The sequence below is a fragment of the Drosophila bipectinata genome, chromosome XR (genome assembly GCF_030179905.1).
Source record: "Drosophila bipectinata strain 14024-0381.07 chromosome XR, DbipHiC1v2, whole genome shotgun sequence".
NCBI lineage: Eukaryota > Metazoa > Arthropoda > Insecta > Diptera > Drosophilidae > Drosophila > Drosophila bipectinata.
The window spans coordinates 9,539,350-9,556,160 of record NC_091735.1 but is presented as its reverse complement, the minus strand read 5'-3'; the positions used below and the strand labels follow the sequence as shown (position 1 = coordinate 9,556,160).

At 40.2% G+C, this 16,811-nt stretch overlaps 1 protein-coding gene across 1 annotated transcript; it reads right to left on the bottom strand.

Annotated features, from left to right (window-relative positions):
* Positions 1 to 9,368: 9,368 nt before the first annotated feature.
* Positions 9,369 to 10,090, bottom strand: LOC138925613 (uncharacterized). Its single transcript, XM_070276461.1, has 4 exons — positions 10,009 to 10,090; positions 9,647 to 9,775; positions 9,532 to 9,591; positions 9,369 to 9,478 (listed from the first exon to the last, which is right to left on the bottom strand). Exons 1-4 carry the CDS (start codon positions 10,088 to 10,090, stop codon positions 9,369 to 9,371), a joined length of 381 nt encoding a protein of 126 aa, XP_070132562.1.
* Between the last annotated feature and the right edge of the window lie 6,721 nt (positions 10,091 to 16,811).

Genomic DNA, 16,811 nt, shown 5'->3' with positions numbered 1-16,811 from the left:
AAAAGAATTATGCATATATTCGCAAAAAAAAACAATATCATTATAATTCACCTTTGAGTCAACTTACTTATTATTAAAGAAGTATTTAAAGAAGCAAATAGAGTGCTTTTGGAATGAGAACTGCATTCGTCTATGCATTCGTTTTGTTTCTTTTGTTGAAGCAAAACGAATGCATAGACGAATGCAATTGTCATTCCAAAAGCACTTTTGTTTTAATAAGCTCTATCTAATAAATAAGCCATTTATAAGCTATTTATAAGCCTAGTACTCAGATCAACAAAAACTGATTTCCAGCTATGGAAGTGAGCTCGTCCTCAGATTAAAAAAATTTAAAAATTAAGTTTTATATTTAATAAATAATTAAAATTTAATAAATAATAATTATTATAAATAAAAAATTAAAATTTTTATTATTTCATCCCATTTTACAGGGTCAGTGACATACTTGCACGAAAGATTTGGACCTTATTATACCCTTGCAGAGGGTATTATAATTTTGTCCCAAAGTGTGCAACGCAGTGAAGGAGTCATCTCCCACCCTAAAGTATAAAGTATATATATTCTTGATCAAGATCAACTCCTGAGTTGATATGAGCATGTCCGGTCCAGTTTTAAAGCTATCGACTTGAAACATTGCACACACCCTTCTTTCCTTTGCACGCAGTATATAAGTCGGAATGCCCGGGATCGGTCGACTATATCCTATAGCTGCCATATAACTGCACGATCGGAAGTGACCCAACTTTTGTTTTTTTAAAGATAGAAAGCTGGAACTTAGTACAGGTTCTATTTTTGGTCAATTTCATAACGGTCGGTCCACTATATCTTATAGCTGCCATATTGCCATTGAACGATCGGAAATGGTTTTTGGTAGAAATACCAACCTTGGTTTTTTTGAGGATAGAAGTTTCGGACTTTTTTAGATTTTTTATAAATAACTGGGTTTAGACAAATCAAGTTGTCTAAAATTATAGATCTAATTAAATTAGTAGAAATTCTTCTCGTCATTTCAGATTTGTGCGCTAACTTAAGCAAAAATAATTTAAAATATATATTTTTACACCCAAATAGGTTCAAAATACAAAAGGACTTCTGAAACCAGTTGTTCCCAACATTGTCAATGTTTAAATTCAAATTCAAATGAATTTTAGGATGGACTGTAGTGCGTAACTTAAAAATATTCGTTCACACTGGAAAGAATAAACGTTTTTACTTTTCAAACATGTTTTTCGATCACAGTGCTAAGGCTGATATCAGAGTGCACGCGAGAAGCGAAGCGATGCGATGAGCAAAACGAGAGATGACAGAGTAAGAGCTTTGCGAGAAGCGAGCATAGTTCTATTTTTTAGTTAATGACTGTGTGTTAAAAAAAAAAGTGGCGTTCACCCGCTTAACTGCAGTAGGAACAAATAAGAAAGGAAAGCTTACTTCGGGTGGAGCCGAAGTTGACATACCTTTGCAGTTAAAATTGGAAACGTCGGATTTAGTTGGTCGATCCAACTTATTACAATAAAGCTAAAACAAAGTCCTATGATTCTATCTTCAAAAATGCCAAATTTGGTATACCATTTCCGACCGATTAGTTATATTGGAGCTATAAAATATAGTCGACCGATCGTTATGAAAGTTGGTAGGTTGGATCAACTGACCAAAGTCTGTACTAAGTTCAACTTTCTTACTACAAAAACACGAAATTTGGGTCATTTACGATTGTTCGTTATATGGCAGCCATAGGATATAGTAGGCCGATTCCTATGAAATTTGGTATGTCGTAGTATTGTCAAAAATAGCACTTATACAGAATTCGAACTCTCTAAATCAGAGGTCGGCACGGCCCTATCTCGGGGGCATAGGAAATTTCTCTGCCCGAGCTCTGCCACACACACACAGTATAAATGTGTGAAACGTCATGCTCAAAGCCTACTTTCTGCTATACGTTACTAACACTAATGCGGTAAAATCATATCAATGTATTGGGGTGCCGACCTCTGCTCTAAATTATAAAACAACAAAGTTACAGCATTTCCGATCTATTAGTTATGGCAGATATAGGATATAGTCGGCCGATCTCGGCCGTTCCGACTTATATACTGCGTGCAAAGAAAAGAAGGGTGACTGTAAAGTTTCAAATCGATAGCTTTAAAACTGAGAGACTGGTTTGCGTAGAAAGACGGCCAGACGGAAATGCTTAAAGTAACTCAGGAGGTGATCCTGATCAAGAATATATATACTTTATAGGGTCTTTATACTTTTCTGAAAATCTTTCGAACGTTATTTTGCAGCGATGTGATATGAGTAAGTGTGTTGGGCAAGGATACGATGGGGCAGCAAATATGGCAGGTCATTTGAGTGGAGTCCAAACAAGAATAAGAGAAAATTATCCCAAGGCAAGATACATTCATTGTGCCAGTCACCGTTTGAATCTTTCTTTGTCGAATGCCATGTCTGTTCCAGCAATACGTAACTGTCTTGGAGTTTTTAGTCAAATTGTAAATTTGTTCAGGAATCATTCGAATGCAAACAAAATTTTTTAAGAAACTATTCAAAAACATGCTTCAGACAGTAAAAAGAAACGACTTCTCCGGCTTTGTGACACAAGATTTGTCGAAAGGCATGACAGCATTATTGTGTTTTTGGAACTTCTTTAATGCATTGTTATAGCTTTAGAAGAAATCGCTAAAAAAAACGTATACTATTTCTTCAACGGCATCAACTCTTCACGCAGCGAGTCAAAAAAGTGAATTTTTAGTCAACACTGCTGTTTGCGAAAAACTGTTCAGTTTGACCCTTCCACTGTCGATTTTCCTCCAAAATAAATCATCAGATTTAGTTTCCGCTGTACAGTATACAAATGATGTATTGAGTTCACTCCGACAAATGCGGGAAACAGCTAACGACACTTTCAGAGAAATTTTTCAAGTAGCGTTAAAATTTTCTGCAGATCTTTTCGACACTGAAATTCAAGCTCTCAGAGTTACGTCACGACAAAGATCTCGTGCGAGTCCGCAAACGACATCGAATGAAGAGTATTTCAGAGTCACCACATTCATTCCTTGCATCGATACTTTGATACAAAATTTGACGGACAGATTCATCACGAACGAAGATATTTTATCCAGTTTCCAACTGCTACTACCAGGATATGCTTGCGAGAAAAAAGTTGATGAACTGGAAGAATTAGGTCCATACTTTCAAAACGAAATGCCATTGTCCCCAGTTCAAGCTGAGTACAAGTTATGGTGTACCAAAATTTCATCACTTGACCCATGAACCGAAATTTTGAGACTGTTGGAGTGTTGTGATGGAACATTTTTTCGCGGGATAAATCTTCTTCTCAAGGTCAAGGCTACTCTTCCAGTCACAACGGCTAGCGTCGAAAGAACGTTTTCAACAATGAAGAGGATAAAAACTCTACCTCGTAGTGTGATGGGCCACGACAGACTAAGTGCACTCGCGATGATGTCAATTCACTGGGATACTGTTGTTGATCCGGAGGAAGTTCTCGACCGTTTAGCGAAGAAAAAATTAAGGAAGTTACTCATTTAAGGTGTATGATCTGAAGGAAAATACATACTGCATTCATATTTTGCTATTTTGCTATTAGTTATAGTAACTGTTAATTGTAACCCTATACTTTGTACTGTACCTTTTTCTTGCACAATAAATAATAAAAGATCAAACGTCACGGACTGATTAATTATTTATTTATTCGAATAAGTCAACATTTTTTATTGATTTTTGTCCTTGAGCCCCCCCCGAAACAAATATCTGGATACGGCCCTGGTTGAGTCACTTCCGATCGTTCAGTTATATGGCAGCTGCAGGATATAGTCGGCCGATCCTTATGAAAAATGTCGTATTATTTTGTACCCAAAATAGCTCTCATGTAAAATTTGACTCTAAAACCACGAATGTTGGGTTATCGGCCGTCCCGACCTTTATACTGCGTGCAAAGGAAAGCATGGTGTGTGCAAAGTTTCAAGTCGATAGCTTTAAAACTGAGAGACTAGTTTGCGTAGAAACAGACACGCGGACAGACAGACGGACATGCTTGTGTCAACTCAGGAGGTGATCCTGATCAAGAATATATATACTTTATAGGGTCGGAGATGTCTCCTTCACTGCGTTGCACACTTTTGGATAATATTATAATACCCTCTGCAAATGTATAAAAATTTGAGAAAAACGTGTAGACCGATTCTGAAGCCAGAGCAGTAAGCTCTAAAGAAAGAAGGCAGGTTGTATCCGGCCATGCCGACTTGTTTAATAAAGCGTACAGCTTGTAGGTGAGTGAAGGATAGTGTGGTTAGATTAAATATTGCAGAAACGCAAAGGCGGATCCTTGCCGAAGATTTTGGTGTGCACCACGGACAGGCATACTGTGAGCATCTGTCTAGTGGGCCCCAGCGGTTACGAGCATAAAGAGAGCGGAAAACTTGTCGGAGTATTGAAAAATCAGAGAGAAAGTTTCTGTTCGGAGGGTGGAAAGAGCCAGTTACAGGCCTCTGCAGAAGGCGTGTTACTTATTGTGTCGGTCCATAGTGGAGATGAGAGAATACGGCACAGACGGATCAGAAATTTCTTGGCGGAGACCGGTTTTAAGTTAACTTGGTCGGCGAAAGCCGGAGGACACAAGCGAGATAGAGCAGCAATGAGGGCGAAAAGCCCATGAGGTCCAAAGTGCCTAGGAGGATGCAGAAAGGCGTATAGTTGCTTGAGTTTGACACAGCCCATAGATCCCCTGCAATTGGTTCAGTGATCCGAAAAAAGGGAGTGTCCCAAATGCGACCCTAACATTGGAATTCCTCCCCTACAGGTGGCATGTTGAAAGCGCTTTTAGAAGCGCAGCAACAACAAAGGTAATTAAATAAAATAGTCATAGCCATCTGCTTTAGACCCATTTCTGAGTCCAGGCTTGAACCTCGCGGTGATTCTACAGTTATAACGTAACTTTTTTGGCAACTGCAAACGTCTTAAGCACTCCATTGTCGCGGCAAGAAAAAGATATCCTCTCCTTTTATTTTTGTAAATGGCCAGATATGACTATATCTGGTATACCAGATATGATATTTTTTAAAATCTTTTTTATTCTTTTTTATCACTTTTATCTGCCAATTTTATTTGCCACTTTTATATTAATTATCCCAGTTGTAGCAAAAATAGTTGTTAAGAGTTCGTAATCTAACCCAACTTAGAATCTAACCAACTTAGAGTAACCCATCGATGTATCGATTATTATAGAATCCAAATGAAGTTTAATATTACAAGCTTTGTGAGGAGATTTAGTCTCCTTACACGCCAAGACAGGTGACCGGAGGTCAAAGGTGTCAAGCACCGGTCAAGAACCGGGCAATGACGGGGGGTTTCAAAAAGATCTGTACGGGGGGAAAGTAAAGACCAGGAGTAAAGTAAAGGACGCCACTCCGTGGGAAGACAGAATCAACGTGGAACGTAACGGTTTTACGGAGCGGCAGTACAACAGGCGTGTCTTGGATCTCTTCGAATTTTTTTTACGTGGCGTGCTCCACACTGAAGGGATTACAACCACGGTACTCGAATATGCCTACAAGAGGCATATAGTGCACCAAAGTTGTATAACGCTACTCCACGTCGAGTCCGATGACTCTACCCGCGATATAGGTATAGTAACAACGCCTGATTCCCGGCATAAATAATAATTCCAAGTACGGTCTTTGATTCACTCTTTTATTAGTATTTTTGGTATATTGTTATATAATAGTATATTTGCTCGATTTTTTGGTATTCCATGGTATTTTCTGTTTAGCCACACTTTTACAAATGCTTGACAACTTTGAAGATTGCATTTTTCATATTGCAAATCATCTTGAAGAGAAATGAGCAAACAACAGTATCGCGATGACCGGAACACACCAAATGGCTATGCAGGAGCGTCAATAAAATGAATGCCTATTGTAAGGCATGTAATTGTGATATAATGAGCAGACTGGCGTCTATCAAACCACACGCGGCTACACAAAAACACTTGGAGAAAATCAAATTCTTCTGTTCAAAGTCATAGGTGAGTTTCTTATATGCTTTTTTATTTATCACTATTAACTAATATTATATTTTTTTTTTAGATTGATGCGTTTTTCAAAGGCTCAGGCAACACACTGTATGCCTCCGTGAAGAAGGCAGAATTAATGTTTACTGCAGCGGTCGCTGAGCACAACATTCCCATGCGCGCCATGGATCACTTAAGTGATGTTGTGAAAAACGCCTTTCCTGACAGCGCCATTGCACAAGCGTTTAGCTGCAAACGCACAAAAACTGCTTCGTTGGCGTACAACGTTCTGGCGCCTGTAATGAAGGAAAATTTGATTGAAAACATGAGACGGTGTGTTTCTGCTGCTGGAAGGCCTGTGTTTTCTGTTATAATAGACGAATCAACGGATGTTGCGTGCACGAAGGTGTTGGCGTGTGCTGTCATGTTCTTTGACAAATCTTTTATTAAAATATTCAATAAGTACATGATAATCAAATTACTTCTAAGGAAATTGATAAATTTAAGAATTTGAAACAAAGAACTGATTGAATTGAAATGTGAAATGAAACTTAGAACTTAATTTGTTACAGTATTAAATAAATACATGATACTCCACTTTAAATAAATGATACTCCACTTTTTTAAAACATAATTGTATACGAAAATCAAATATTCGATGGTCCACAAGGGGGTCTACCTCAATGGTAGTGCTTGGACACTATCCAACCCTCCCAATCCCAATCCTTATTAGGATCGCCACATGAGCGTGCGGCGGTACCGCTGAGAGCTTGTCTATGCAGAAATGCATACAAAGGGCGGCGACCCGCCAACGGGAAGGTGGTGTGATTTTGAAAGCAGGATTAACGGCCGGATCAGAATCCACGACAGCCTAAGGTGAGTAATGTGTAGAGGGCGAGCTCAGAAAGAATATGTTGCAAAACGGTTTTACTTAAGCCTAGGGTATCAGAGTCGAGTTGGGCCATCGGTAAGGCGACTCCTGAATTGCGACGAAAAGAAGTGATCCTCCGAGACAAGAATAGGCCGGCTCGTGAACTCAACCTTAGTTAAGATACCGATCGGGAATACTAGTCAAGAAACTCCCGGTCCGGATACGCTAGCTCGTATGCGCGGTGTTTGCTTGGTGTAGCGGAGGCGCGACGCACGGTCTTTGGCGGCGAACTCTCGATCCGGACTCGCTAGCGCGTATGCGCGGCGACGCCCAGTCCTTGGCCCATCAAAGATCCTGTAGCGCGTATGCGCGCAGGTGGGCAAAGACGAGTCGCAGACTAGCTAAGTGTGTGTCCCGAAAGATAGGAAGGCCTGCGTGCGGCCATCGAAAGGGTGATATTTAAGGTGAGCCAACGGTGACGGACAGGAGCAACAGGAACAGCAGCGGTGACGGAGCAGCAGCAGCGAGCATAGCAACAGAAATGGCCAACAGGAAACGCTGACGGCGGAGCCGAGCGGAACACAGGAGGAGCAGAAAGGATCCGGAGCGGATTCAATTTGGGAAACGAGGAGTAATTTTTATTTTGCTTGAAGAGGCTTCTAAATAAAGGTTTTATAACGTTTTGATGCTTTTTGTATTTTTTCTGGGCTCGGGAAATCAAGTCAATCTATAAATTCGGTGGACAAAAACACAAACTCTGTGAAAAACAGTGCTTCCAAACCTGGCGCCCAAAATAAGTGATTGCATTGAGTCTAGAAGTAACGTGGCATAGATATGTGGAAAAAGAATTGGATCTACACACTTAGAAAAGAGAAGCTAAGGGAATTATGCAGAGAACTCGGCTTACCAGCAGACGAAACCGTGGAACCCGTAATATCCCTGGTGGAGAAGTGGGTCGACGAGACCAAGGACGACGAAGATGTTCATGCAAAGTTCCACCCCAGATAGAGAGCGCTGGTCACTCTCATAGAGAGCTTGGCGGTGTCAGAGCCGAGACTAAGAAGGAGCATGGAGACACAGTCAAGGAAACATGTCTCGGTTCAGGTGGACTATGCGAAAGTGGCAGGTGTCGTTTCGGTTCAACGGAACAGGAGACCCGACGGAGTTCCAGGACCGAGTGACATGGTCCGGAAAAAGGTATGGACTGGACATAAACACCATATGCACAACAGGCTAAACCCACTCCCCCAACCCTTCTGCGTATGTATGAAGAGGAGGTGCAGCGGTTGAGGCTGGAAAAATTCAGTTTGTTGAAAAAGTCTGCCACAGCTCAAAGGCTGCCCAGCCCTATTGAGATTGTTGACTCTCCTCCTAGGAAAAGAAAGAATCCAAATAGGGAAAAAACACCTTCAGCTCACCTGCCTTTGAAATTCCAAGGGGAAATGATCAAAGCCCTTAGGAGGCTTTTTACCTGCGGCGCCCTTTCACGGGCCAGTGTTGTTGATTTAATTAAGTCCCAAGCTCCTGCGATAAGACGGTGTATTATCCCTGACTGCGGCCCGGAGGACTTTGATGAGGACGCTAATATGGATTCTTGCTGGCCTTGCTCACCAACTTTAATTGAGATCCCTGACACTCCGGATCTTTAATTAATTTCGTTCCTGTGCAATGAACACTCACCTGACAGTTCCAGACGCCAATCTTGCAACCTGTGCCTGACGTTATGGATTCTTGCTGGCCTTGCTCACCAACTTTAATTGAGATTCCTGACTCTCCGGATCTTTAATTAATTTCGTTCCTGTGCAATAAACACTCACCTGACAGTTTCAGACGCCAATCTTGCAACCTGTGCCTGACGTTATGGATTCTTGCTGGCCTTGCTCACCAACTTTAATTGAGATTCCTGACTCTCCGGATCTTTAATTAATTTCGTTCCTGTGCAATGAACACTCACCTGACAGTTCCAGACGCCAATCTTGCAACCTGTGCCTGACGTTATGGATTCTTGCTGGCCTTGCTCACCAACTTTAATTGAGATTCCTGACTCTCCGGATCTTTAATTAATTTCGTTCCTGTGCAATAAACACTCACCTGACAGTTTCAGACGCCAATCTTGCAACCTGTGCCTGACGTTATGGATTCTTGCTGGCCTTGCTCACCAACTTTAATTGAGATTCCTAACTCTCCGGATCTTTAATTAATTTTGCTCCTGTGCAATAAACACTCACCTGACAGTTTCAGACGCCAATCTTGCAACCTGTGCCTGACGAGTTCTACGGACAAATTTTACTAACTCTGTGATTAACTCTGTGATTACATGGATTACCTCCGCATTTGTGATGTCCCGCGATGTACCTGAAAATAAAAGGAAAAAAGGGAAAATAAACAATAAAAGGAATCCTTATCAGCAAACATGGAACTTCCCTTATCTATTTTGCCATTATTAACTTCCTTCCTTTCATCCTTGTCGTCCTATGAAGCCTTTTTGACAAATCTACTGGACCTTTTCCTGACGATCTCCTCCCGGGTAAATTTGGACAACGGGGTCAACCTGCTATGGAAACCAAACTGTGATATATATGCTGTGATATTTTTAAGACAAGGATTATCTCTGATTTTATGATAATTATTTTACTTTGTTGGACGACTTTTACCCCCCTGGACCTCTCGATGTATTTACTTGGACGATGGCCTCCTGAAAAACAAATTTGGACTTGTTGGAATTTATTATAATGACTATGGATACTGACCTGCTGAACTCTTGACCTGATTCCTGTCCCTCCTGATGTCAATTCTTATGTTTTTGGAGCTGCCTTCGTCCGTCCACTTTTGTGCCATTTTGTTTAAATTTATGCCATTTTTCCCGGAACTGCAGCAATCTGGAGAGGAATCAAAACAAAATCAATGTTTACAAATTGGAACTTTGCAAGGGGGGCTGCCAGCATGTTTTTCACACTAAATAAATAAATTAAAAGTTGAAATAAACCTCCATGATGAGAATCCCCATTTGATGATGATTTTGGCCATAGTTAATGTTTTTCCTTTTTGACTATGTCCTTGTTTTCTGATAAATGTTTTCGTCGTACTTATTGTCAATTATTGTAAATTTTACCTTTTACTAAATTATGGCAATTCTCTTCCATGTTTCTGAGAGCGTTGCCACCCATCCGCGTCACGATGTTACCAGTTGCCATGGATGATGCCATCGGATTTGCCATATGCCAAGGATTGGCATGAATTGCCCGGCAATTATCCAAAATGCCCCCGTCGTCCTGCTCCAGCTCCGTTTTACCACCGCCGATGTCTTGCTGCGCTTCAACATAATTCCCGCCGATGTGTCGCTGCAGCCCTTGTCACTGTATAAGACTTCTGATGTTTTTGCTGCAACCCTGTTATCGATGCCCTGCCGTCCCAAAGAATTCTTTTTTCCCGCCATGTTTATCGATGTCGCTTTTTCCCGCCATGTAAAGTGGTGAGTATCCGGAACAAAAGTTGCCCTCTGGGGTAATACTCCGGATGCTCACCACTCACCACACCACTCTGCAATTGTGACCGTTGGCGGCGGTCGTCCCAAAACCTAGTAAAAATCTAATTAAATAGAACCGAACAAATCCATGTAAACTAAAGTAAAACCAAAAGTAAAACCCATGTAAATCAAAACCAGAACCAAATCCATGTAAACTGTTTTTGTGAAAAGTCAAAAGCCAACTAAATTGTGAAACTAAAATTGTAAAACCAATTGCAAAACTCAAAAGCCAATAGAACAAACGATTAAAGACAAAATCAAAAGCCAATAAAACAATCAATTAAATTAAAAATCAAGCCATATGCCAGAGTTACTGCAGGGCAGGGCTCAAAGATGGTTTAAAATAAACGACGAGGAGCGGCCAACGAAGGTAAAATTCAAGGGTAGCTTTGAAAACTTTTTCTTGCCGAAAAGATAATTTGAGAAGTTGGCGGATCAGGTTCATTACCGAAAGCAGCGACGAGGGAAGCCGTTCAACAAATACATGGTGGACCTTCAATCCCTAATTGTTCTGCAAGATGTGCGGCGCGACACGGATAAGAAGCAGAGAATCCTTTCAGCGGGCGGGAAATGCGCAGATGCCCGAGCAACAGAGAGGAGAGCAGGGATCGGGCGGTGCTGCCTCTCAAAATTAATCGGAGGACTGTCAAGAAACAAGTAGCAGTTTTCAGTAATTATCGAGGTCGGAGGCACAGAAGTAAAGGCCATGATAGACCTAGGAGCAACAGAGCTACAACTCTCAATCAACGTAAAGAGAGTACGCCAGTTTATGAGGATGACATCATGGTAACGGCGTTTCGTCCCAGACTTCGCAGCAACTGCAAAGCCCCTGAACGAGAGAGTGATCACCTACGCCAGTCGGATTGGGGCTGATACAAATTACTCAGCAACGGAAAAGGAGTGCCTTGCCATAATATGGGCAATTAGGCAAATGAGACCCTACTTGGAGGGATACCAGTGCGACGTGATCACGGACCACATGGCGTTGAAATGGCTTAACAACATCGAGAGCCCGCTTGGGAGAATTATGAGATGGGTGTTCGAGCTGCAGCAATATTATTACATCATCAGCTACCGGAAGGGTAAGCTTAAGAGAGTCATGAGAAAGTATGTCAGGAGATGCAAGACGTGCATGAGGTAAAAGCCAAACCAGATGCAAGCGGCGGGAAAGATGCTAAAGCAGTTCCGAAAAAGACATAGGCGACGGTGTGGGTGGATTTTGTCGGTCCGTTGCCCAGATCTAAGCATGGAAACACGGTGTTGTTGGTCATGATTGATCGGTTTTCGAAGTGGATGGAAATAGTGCCAACTATATCCTATAGCTGCCATATAACTGAACGATCGGAAATGGTTTTTGGTGGAATACCAACCTTGGTATATTTGAAGATAGAAGCTTGGGAATTTTTTTTAGATATTTTATTGTAATTAATTGGTTTTATAGCAGTGGTCGGCACCCTAATACATTGATATGATTTTACCGCATTAGTGTTAGTAACGAATAGCAGATAGTAGGCTGTGAGCATGACGTTTCACACATTTATACTGTGTGTGTGTGGCTCGGGCAGAGAAATTTACTATGCCCCCGAGATAGGGCCGTGCCGACCTCTGTTTTATAGTGATATTCTCATAAGGATCGGCCAACTATGTTTGCGATGTTTGCGATATACATCCGATTTTAACTGCAAGGGTATATAAACTTCGGCATCGCCGAGCATGCAAAACAACTTGAAACCTTTACGCTAAACCAAAAGGGGGAATCAATTGAAACTTGGTACAGATGTTAGGGAAGAGTGTACCAAAATAACAAAACAAAAAAATCGATTATCGATAATATGTTTCCCGCAAAATTTGAAAAGTCACCTTTATTTTTGAACATACCTCGTATATTGAAAAACCCATACTACTGCAGGTTTTTTCATATTTAAGTAAGAGGCTGTTTTTAGTATTTTTTAAGTTCGTGAGGCACTTTGTAAGCCAAAGAGGATTTGTTGAAGCAGACGGATATTTCCATGGCACATATGAATCAAAAAGGCTTTTAAAGCCACATTGCGGAATGAAGTATTCTTCTATTTGGACGACTTACTAGTTGTGCCAGATTCCTTTGAAGCGAGTAGTTACAAAATAAAAAGGGAGACAAAGGAGACGTATATGCAATTGCCCTTGTTGAGCAAAGCGCAGAATAATTATTCCATCACAGAACAGCAGTGTCAGTGGAAATAATTTGCATAAATCGTTTTAAGCCTTACGTGAAAGGGCACAGATTCACAGTCGTTACTAATCTTCCCCGTGAAGGCTAATGTCACAGCTTATCTGAGATCCCGTCTTTGAAGTAAGATCAGTTCGCTTGGAAGTAGTGACCCAAGGAGGTGATTCCAGATGTGATGACAGGCGCAAGATAGTCCTATGGGAGCACAGGGAGGGTTCCATGCAAAGTAGCAGAATCCCAAAGGTTTTTTCAGAAAATGTACGTCGATTTCTTAGGTCCGTATGCGATGGTCGTACAATACAATAAGTTGTACAATACGCGTTCCTGGGATGTACAGTTGACTGGAGCTGACGCAGAGTGGCAACGTCCAAATGTATCGATAAGAAAAGGTTGGGGGGGTTGGCAGCTTAGCAACATGGTGGAATAGGTCAGGTCAAGTAGTGCTGGAAAAGGCTCGAGGGTCCACACAAAGCGTGCTTTCCTTTCGTTTTGACTCGCCAAAGTGATTACAAATTTATTAAAAAGAAAATAGAAAAAAAACAGTACGAAAAGGCCAATATTATCTCAGAAAAACGTAAAGATTGATCCTGATACTGATACTCTGAAGAGAAGCAGACAGGGCGAGGATTGTGTCCGGCCAACCCGGCGTGTGTAAAGGAGCGTGGCCGTACAGCTTGTAGGTCAGTGACGGATAGTGAGGTTATTTGGGGGCTCTAATGATGTTTTGTAAAAACGCAAAGGCGGAAACGTGCGCGAAAAGCCCATGAGGCCCAAAGTGCCAAATTGCCATGAGGCCCCCAAAGTTAGAGTTAGTCCTCTGCTATTATTTTTTTAGGTGACTAGATATAGCCACTCTTGTAAATTACCGTAACGTTACTTGTATCTGCCAATTTTATTTGCGACTTTCATATTAATTATTCCAGTTGTACCAAAAATAGCTGTTAAAATTTCGTAATCTACCCAAACTCGTAATCGTAACTCGTTTCGTAATCTAAGAGTTTCGTATCGATTATAAGAGATTCCAAATGAAGCTTAGTATTATTAGCTTGTAAGATAGAAGAACGAAGAGATACAATTTAGATTAGAATTAATGAAACCTTTGAAATGTATTAAGAAATTTGAGTCGCGTTTACTTCGTTTCCCGAAGTTTGCAGCTTGTTTGCCTGAAGGTTACAGTCAGGAGAGTTGTGAGGCCTGCCCTTTGACAGGCTTTGCACGCATTAGATTGATTTCGATTCTATTTTGATTCTATGATAAAGGAGTGGGGAGAAGATAGCTTTAAGGGAACCCACCCACTAGCCGATGAGATCTAGACCGGCAATATACTCGCGTTGTTTTGTATATTCGGCATTGTTTTGAGCAGCTGCAGATTTTGGGTTAAATTTGAACCCCTAGAAAGTATAAGAAAATTAAACTGCAACGTTTTTTATTTTTACTGCAATTAAAAACTTTTAATTGCATAACAACGTGCATTTCGTGTTTGAAATTAGCAAGACATTGTTCAAGAAGTGAAGCTTAGCTAGAAAAGCTGTGCATGCGCTACAAATACCAGCAAAGCGCATGCGAAAATGGGAGAAATAACCCAAAAAAGAAAATGCTAATAAACCTGTTTCTGCTCATCTGTCTTTAAAGTATTTTAGAATATTCATCTTTCTTTTTGGCTGCTTTGCCCTACAAACGAATTACTGGCTGTTTTTTTTATAATTTTAAGTTTATCACTATTCGATAATTTTGGTTTTCGCCCAGCTTTATATTTGTTTCCTTTCAAATCGTTGTTTTTGAAGAATAAATTAATAATACAGCAGTCCCTGACTACTTCTATTCGACTCACCAACACACAGTGGTAGATTTTTCCTCGCTAGCGGCATTTAGTTATGATTTTCAAATTTAAATAAACGTTAATTTAAGTTTACCTATCGATAACATAAACCTTGATTAGATGCTAATTGATATTTTCTAAACTCATTAATCAGCTGATGATCAGCTGTGAACTGACAAAGTCAACATATGTTTCAGCAGGTGAAATATACAATTTGTGCCCCCTTTTGCTTATTGCTTGCATATTTGAATAAAAAGTGCACTATACGTTTATTCTAGAGCAAGTTTGGTTTTTAGCAACTATTAAGGTATGTGCTACACAGAAAATCTGTGCTTGTGACTTGTCAGTATATGTTTTACTTTTAAATTGTAGTGGATATTGGATTAACAATGCTCGGAATAAAGCGCACACCAGTCTTTCGTGAAGAACTTAACATATTTACCTGCATTCACTGTGGTTGCAATTGTTTGTTAAAGTGTGAATAATTGTTTGTCAAATGTCAAAAATGAAGTGCGTATTCTTGCGTATCTACAAGTTATTTCACTTTTAGGAAGAATGTCAGTGTCGCACTTTTCTTTTGAAAGAAAGATCATCACGCCCAGCGAAAGGTATTTTAGAGTGTTACAGAAAAACTTAAATCAACAAACTATCAGGCATTTCGGAGAAAGTCTCGCCGGATGCGTTATTGTTGGCTGAAAGTATCAGCTTGTATAAGGACGGAAGGAGCAATACATCAAGAATTTTCTGACGAAAAAGCGCTGGCGCTATTTATAGATGTTGGACATACCAAGAACACATGGAACATATAAAAAAAAAAACAGCAAAAGGCCAAAACGCCAATATTTATCTGTGCTACGACAAATTGCTCTCCGCGAAGAAAAAATGCTATCCAAGTGGTATCACAGTCACGGACTATTATGCTGAAGTGCCTCTACAAAGTTTGGTGGACCATACTAAAAAACAGATCATAGATTCAAGCCCACAAACTTATCAGATTGAGAATAACAATATAATTAATTTAACAGCGGTTTACAAATAGGGTTGTGATGGCAGCAGCGGTCATTCAACTTATAGACAACAGTTTAATGATTTCAATGGTAACATGATAGACCAATATTTAGTTTAAATTTGTATTGTACCATTGCAAGTGCAAAAAGGAAATTTAGTCCTATGAAAAAACAATCGACCTTCTTCTACGCGGTATTGTCGTCCAATCAAAATACTTTGAGAGAAAGAAACGACGGAGTTGAATTGAAGGGAAATTAAAAATATAAAAAAAGAAGAAAGAAAAGCTAACTTTGGGCGGAACCGAAGTTGATATACCCTTGCAGTTAAAACCGGATATATATCGCAAACATCGGATATAGTTGGCCGCTCCTTATGAGAATATCATAATAAAACCAATAAATTACAATAAAATATCTAAAAAAAAAAAAGTCCCAAGCTTCTATCTTCAAAAATACAAAAGTTGATATTTCTACCAAAAACCATTTCCATCGTTCAGTTATATGGCAACTATAAGATATGGTTGGCAGCTATAAGAATCGTTATGAAATTTGGTAGGTCGAATTAACTAACCAAAACTAAAATATGTACCAAGTTCCAGCTTTCTATCTTCAAAAACACAAAAGTTGGGTCTCTTCCGATCGCGCAGTTATATGGCAGCTATAGGATATAGTCGGCCGATCCTTTTGAAATTTGGCATGTCGTAATGGTTTGCCAAAGATAGCTCTCGTGTTAAACTCTCTAACTCTAAAAACACCAAAGTTATACCTTTTCCGATCAATCAGTTATATGGCAGCTATAGGATATAGTCGGCCGATCCGGACCGTTCCGACTTATATACTGCGTGCAAAGGAAAGAAGGGTGTGTGCAAAGTTTCAAGTCGATAGCTTCAAAACTGAGAGACTAGTTTGCGTAGAAACAGACAGACGGACAGACGGTCAGACGGACAGACGGACATGCTCATATCAACTCAGGAGGTGATCCTGATCAAGAATATATATACTTTATAGGGTTGGAGATGTCTCCTTCACTGCGTTGCACACTTTTAGACAAAATTATAATACCCTCTGCAAGGGTATAAAAAAGGATACTATACATTTTACTTTTGTTCACATACAGCAAAATTGAGTAGAAAAATCGACAATAAAAAACTGATTGAAGATATCTCTTATACTTTAGAAGTTATTAATTAAATGCCGCTAGCGAGGTCAAATCGACCACTGTGCAACATGGTCCCCTTGCCTCCCAATGATTACCGCTTTGCAAGCCTTAGCGTTAGCTCCAAAGGCAAGAAAAACGTCAACAAATAAATATCACAGGCGAAATACATGTATTGCCCAAAACCTCCCAACCTTACCA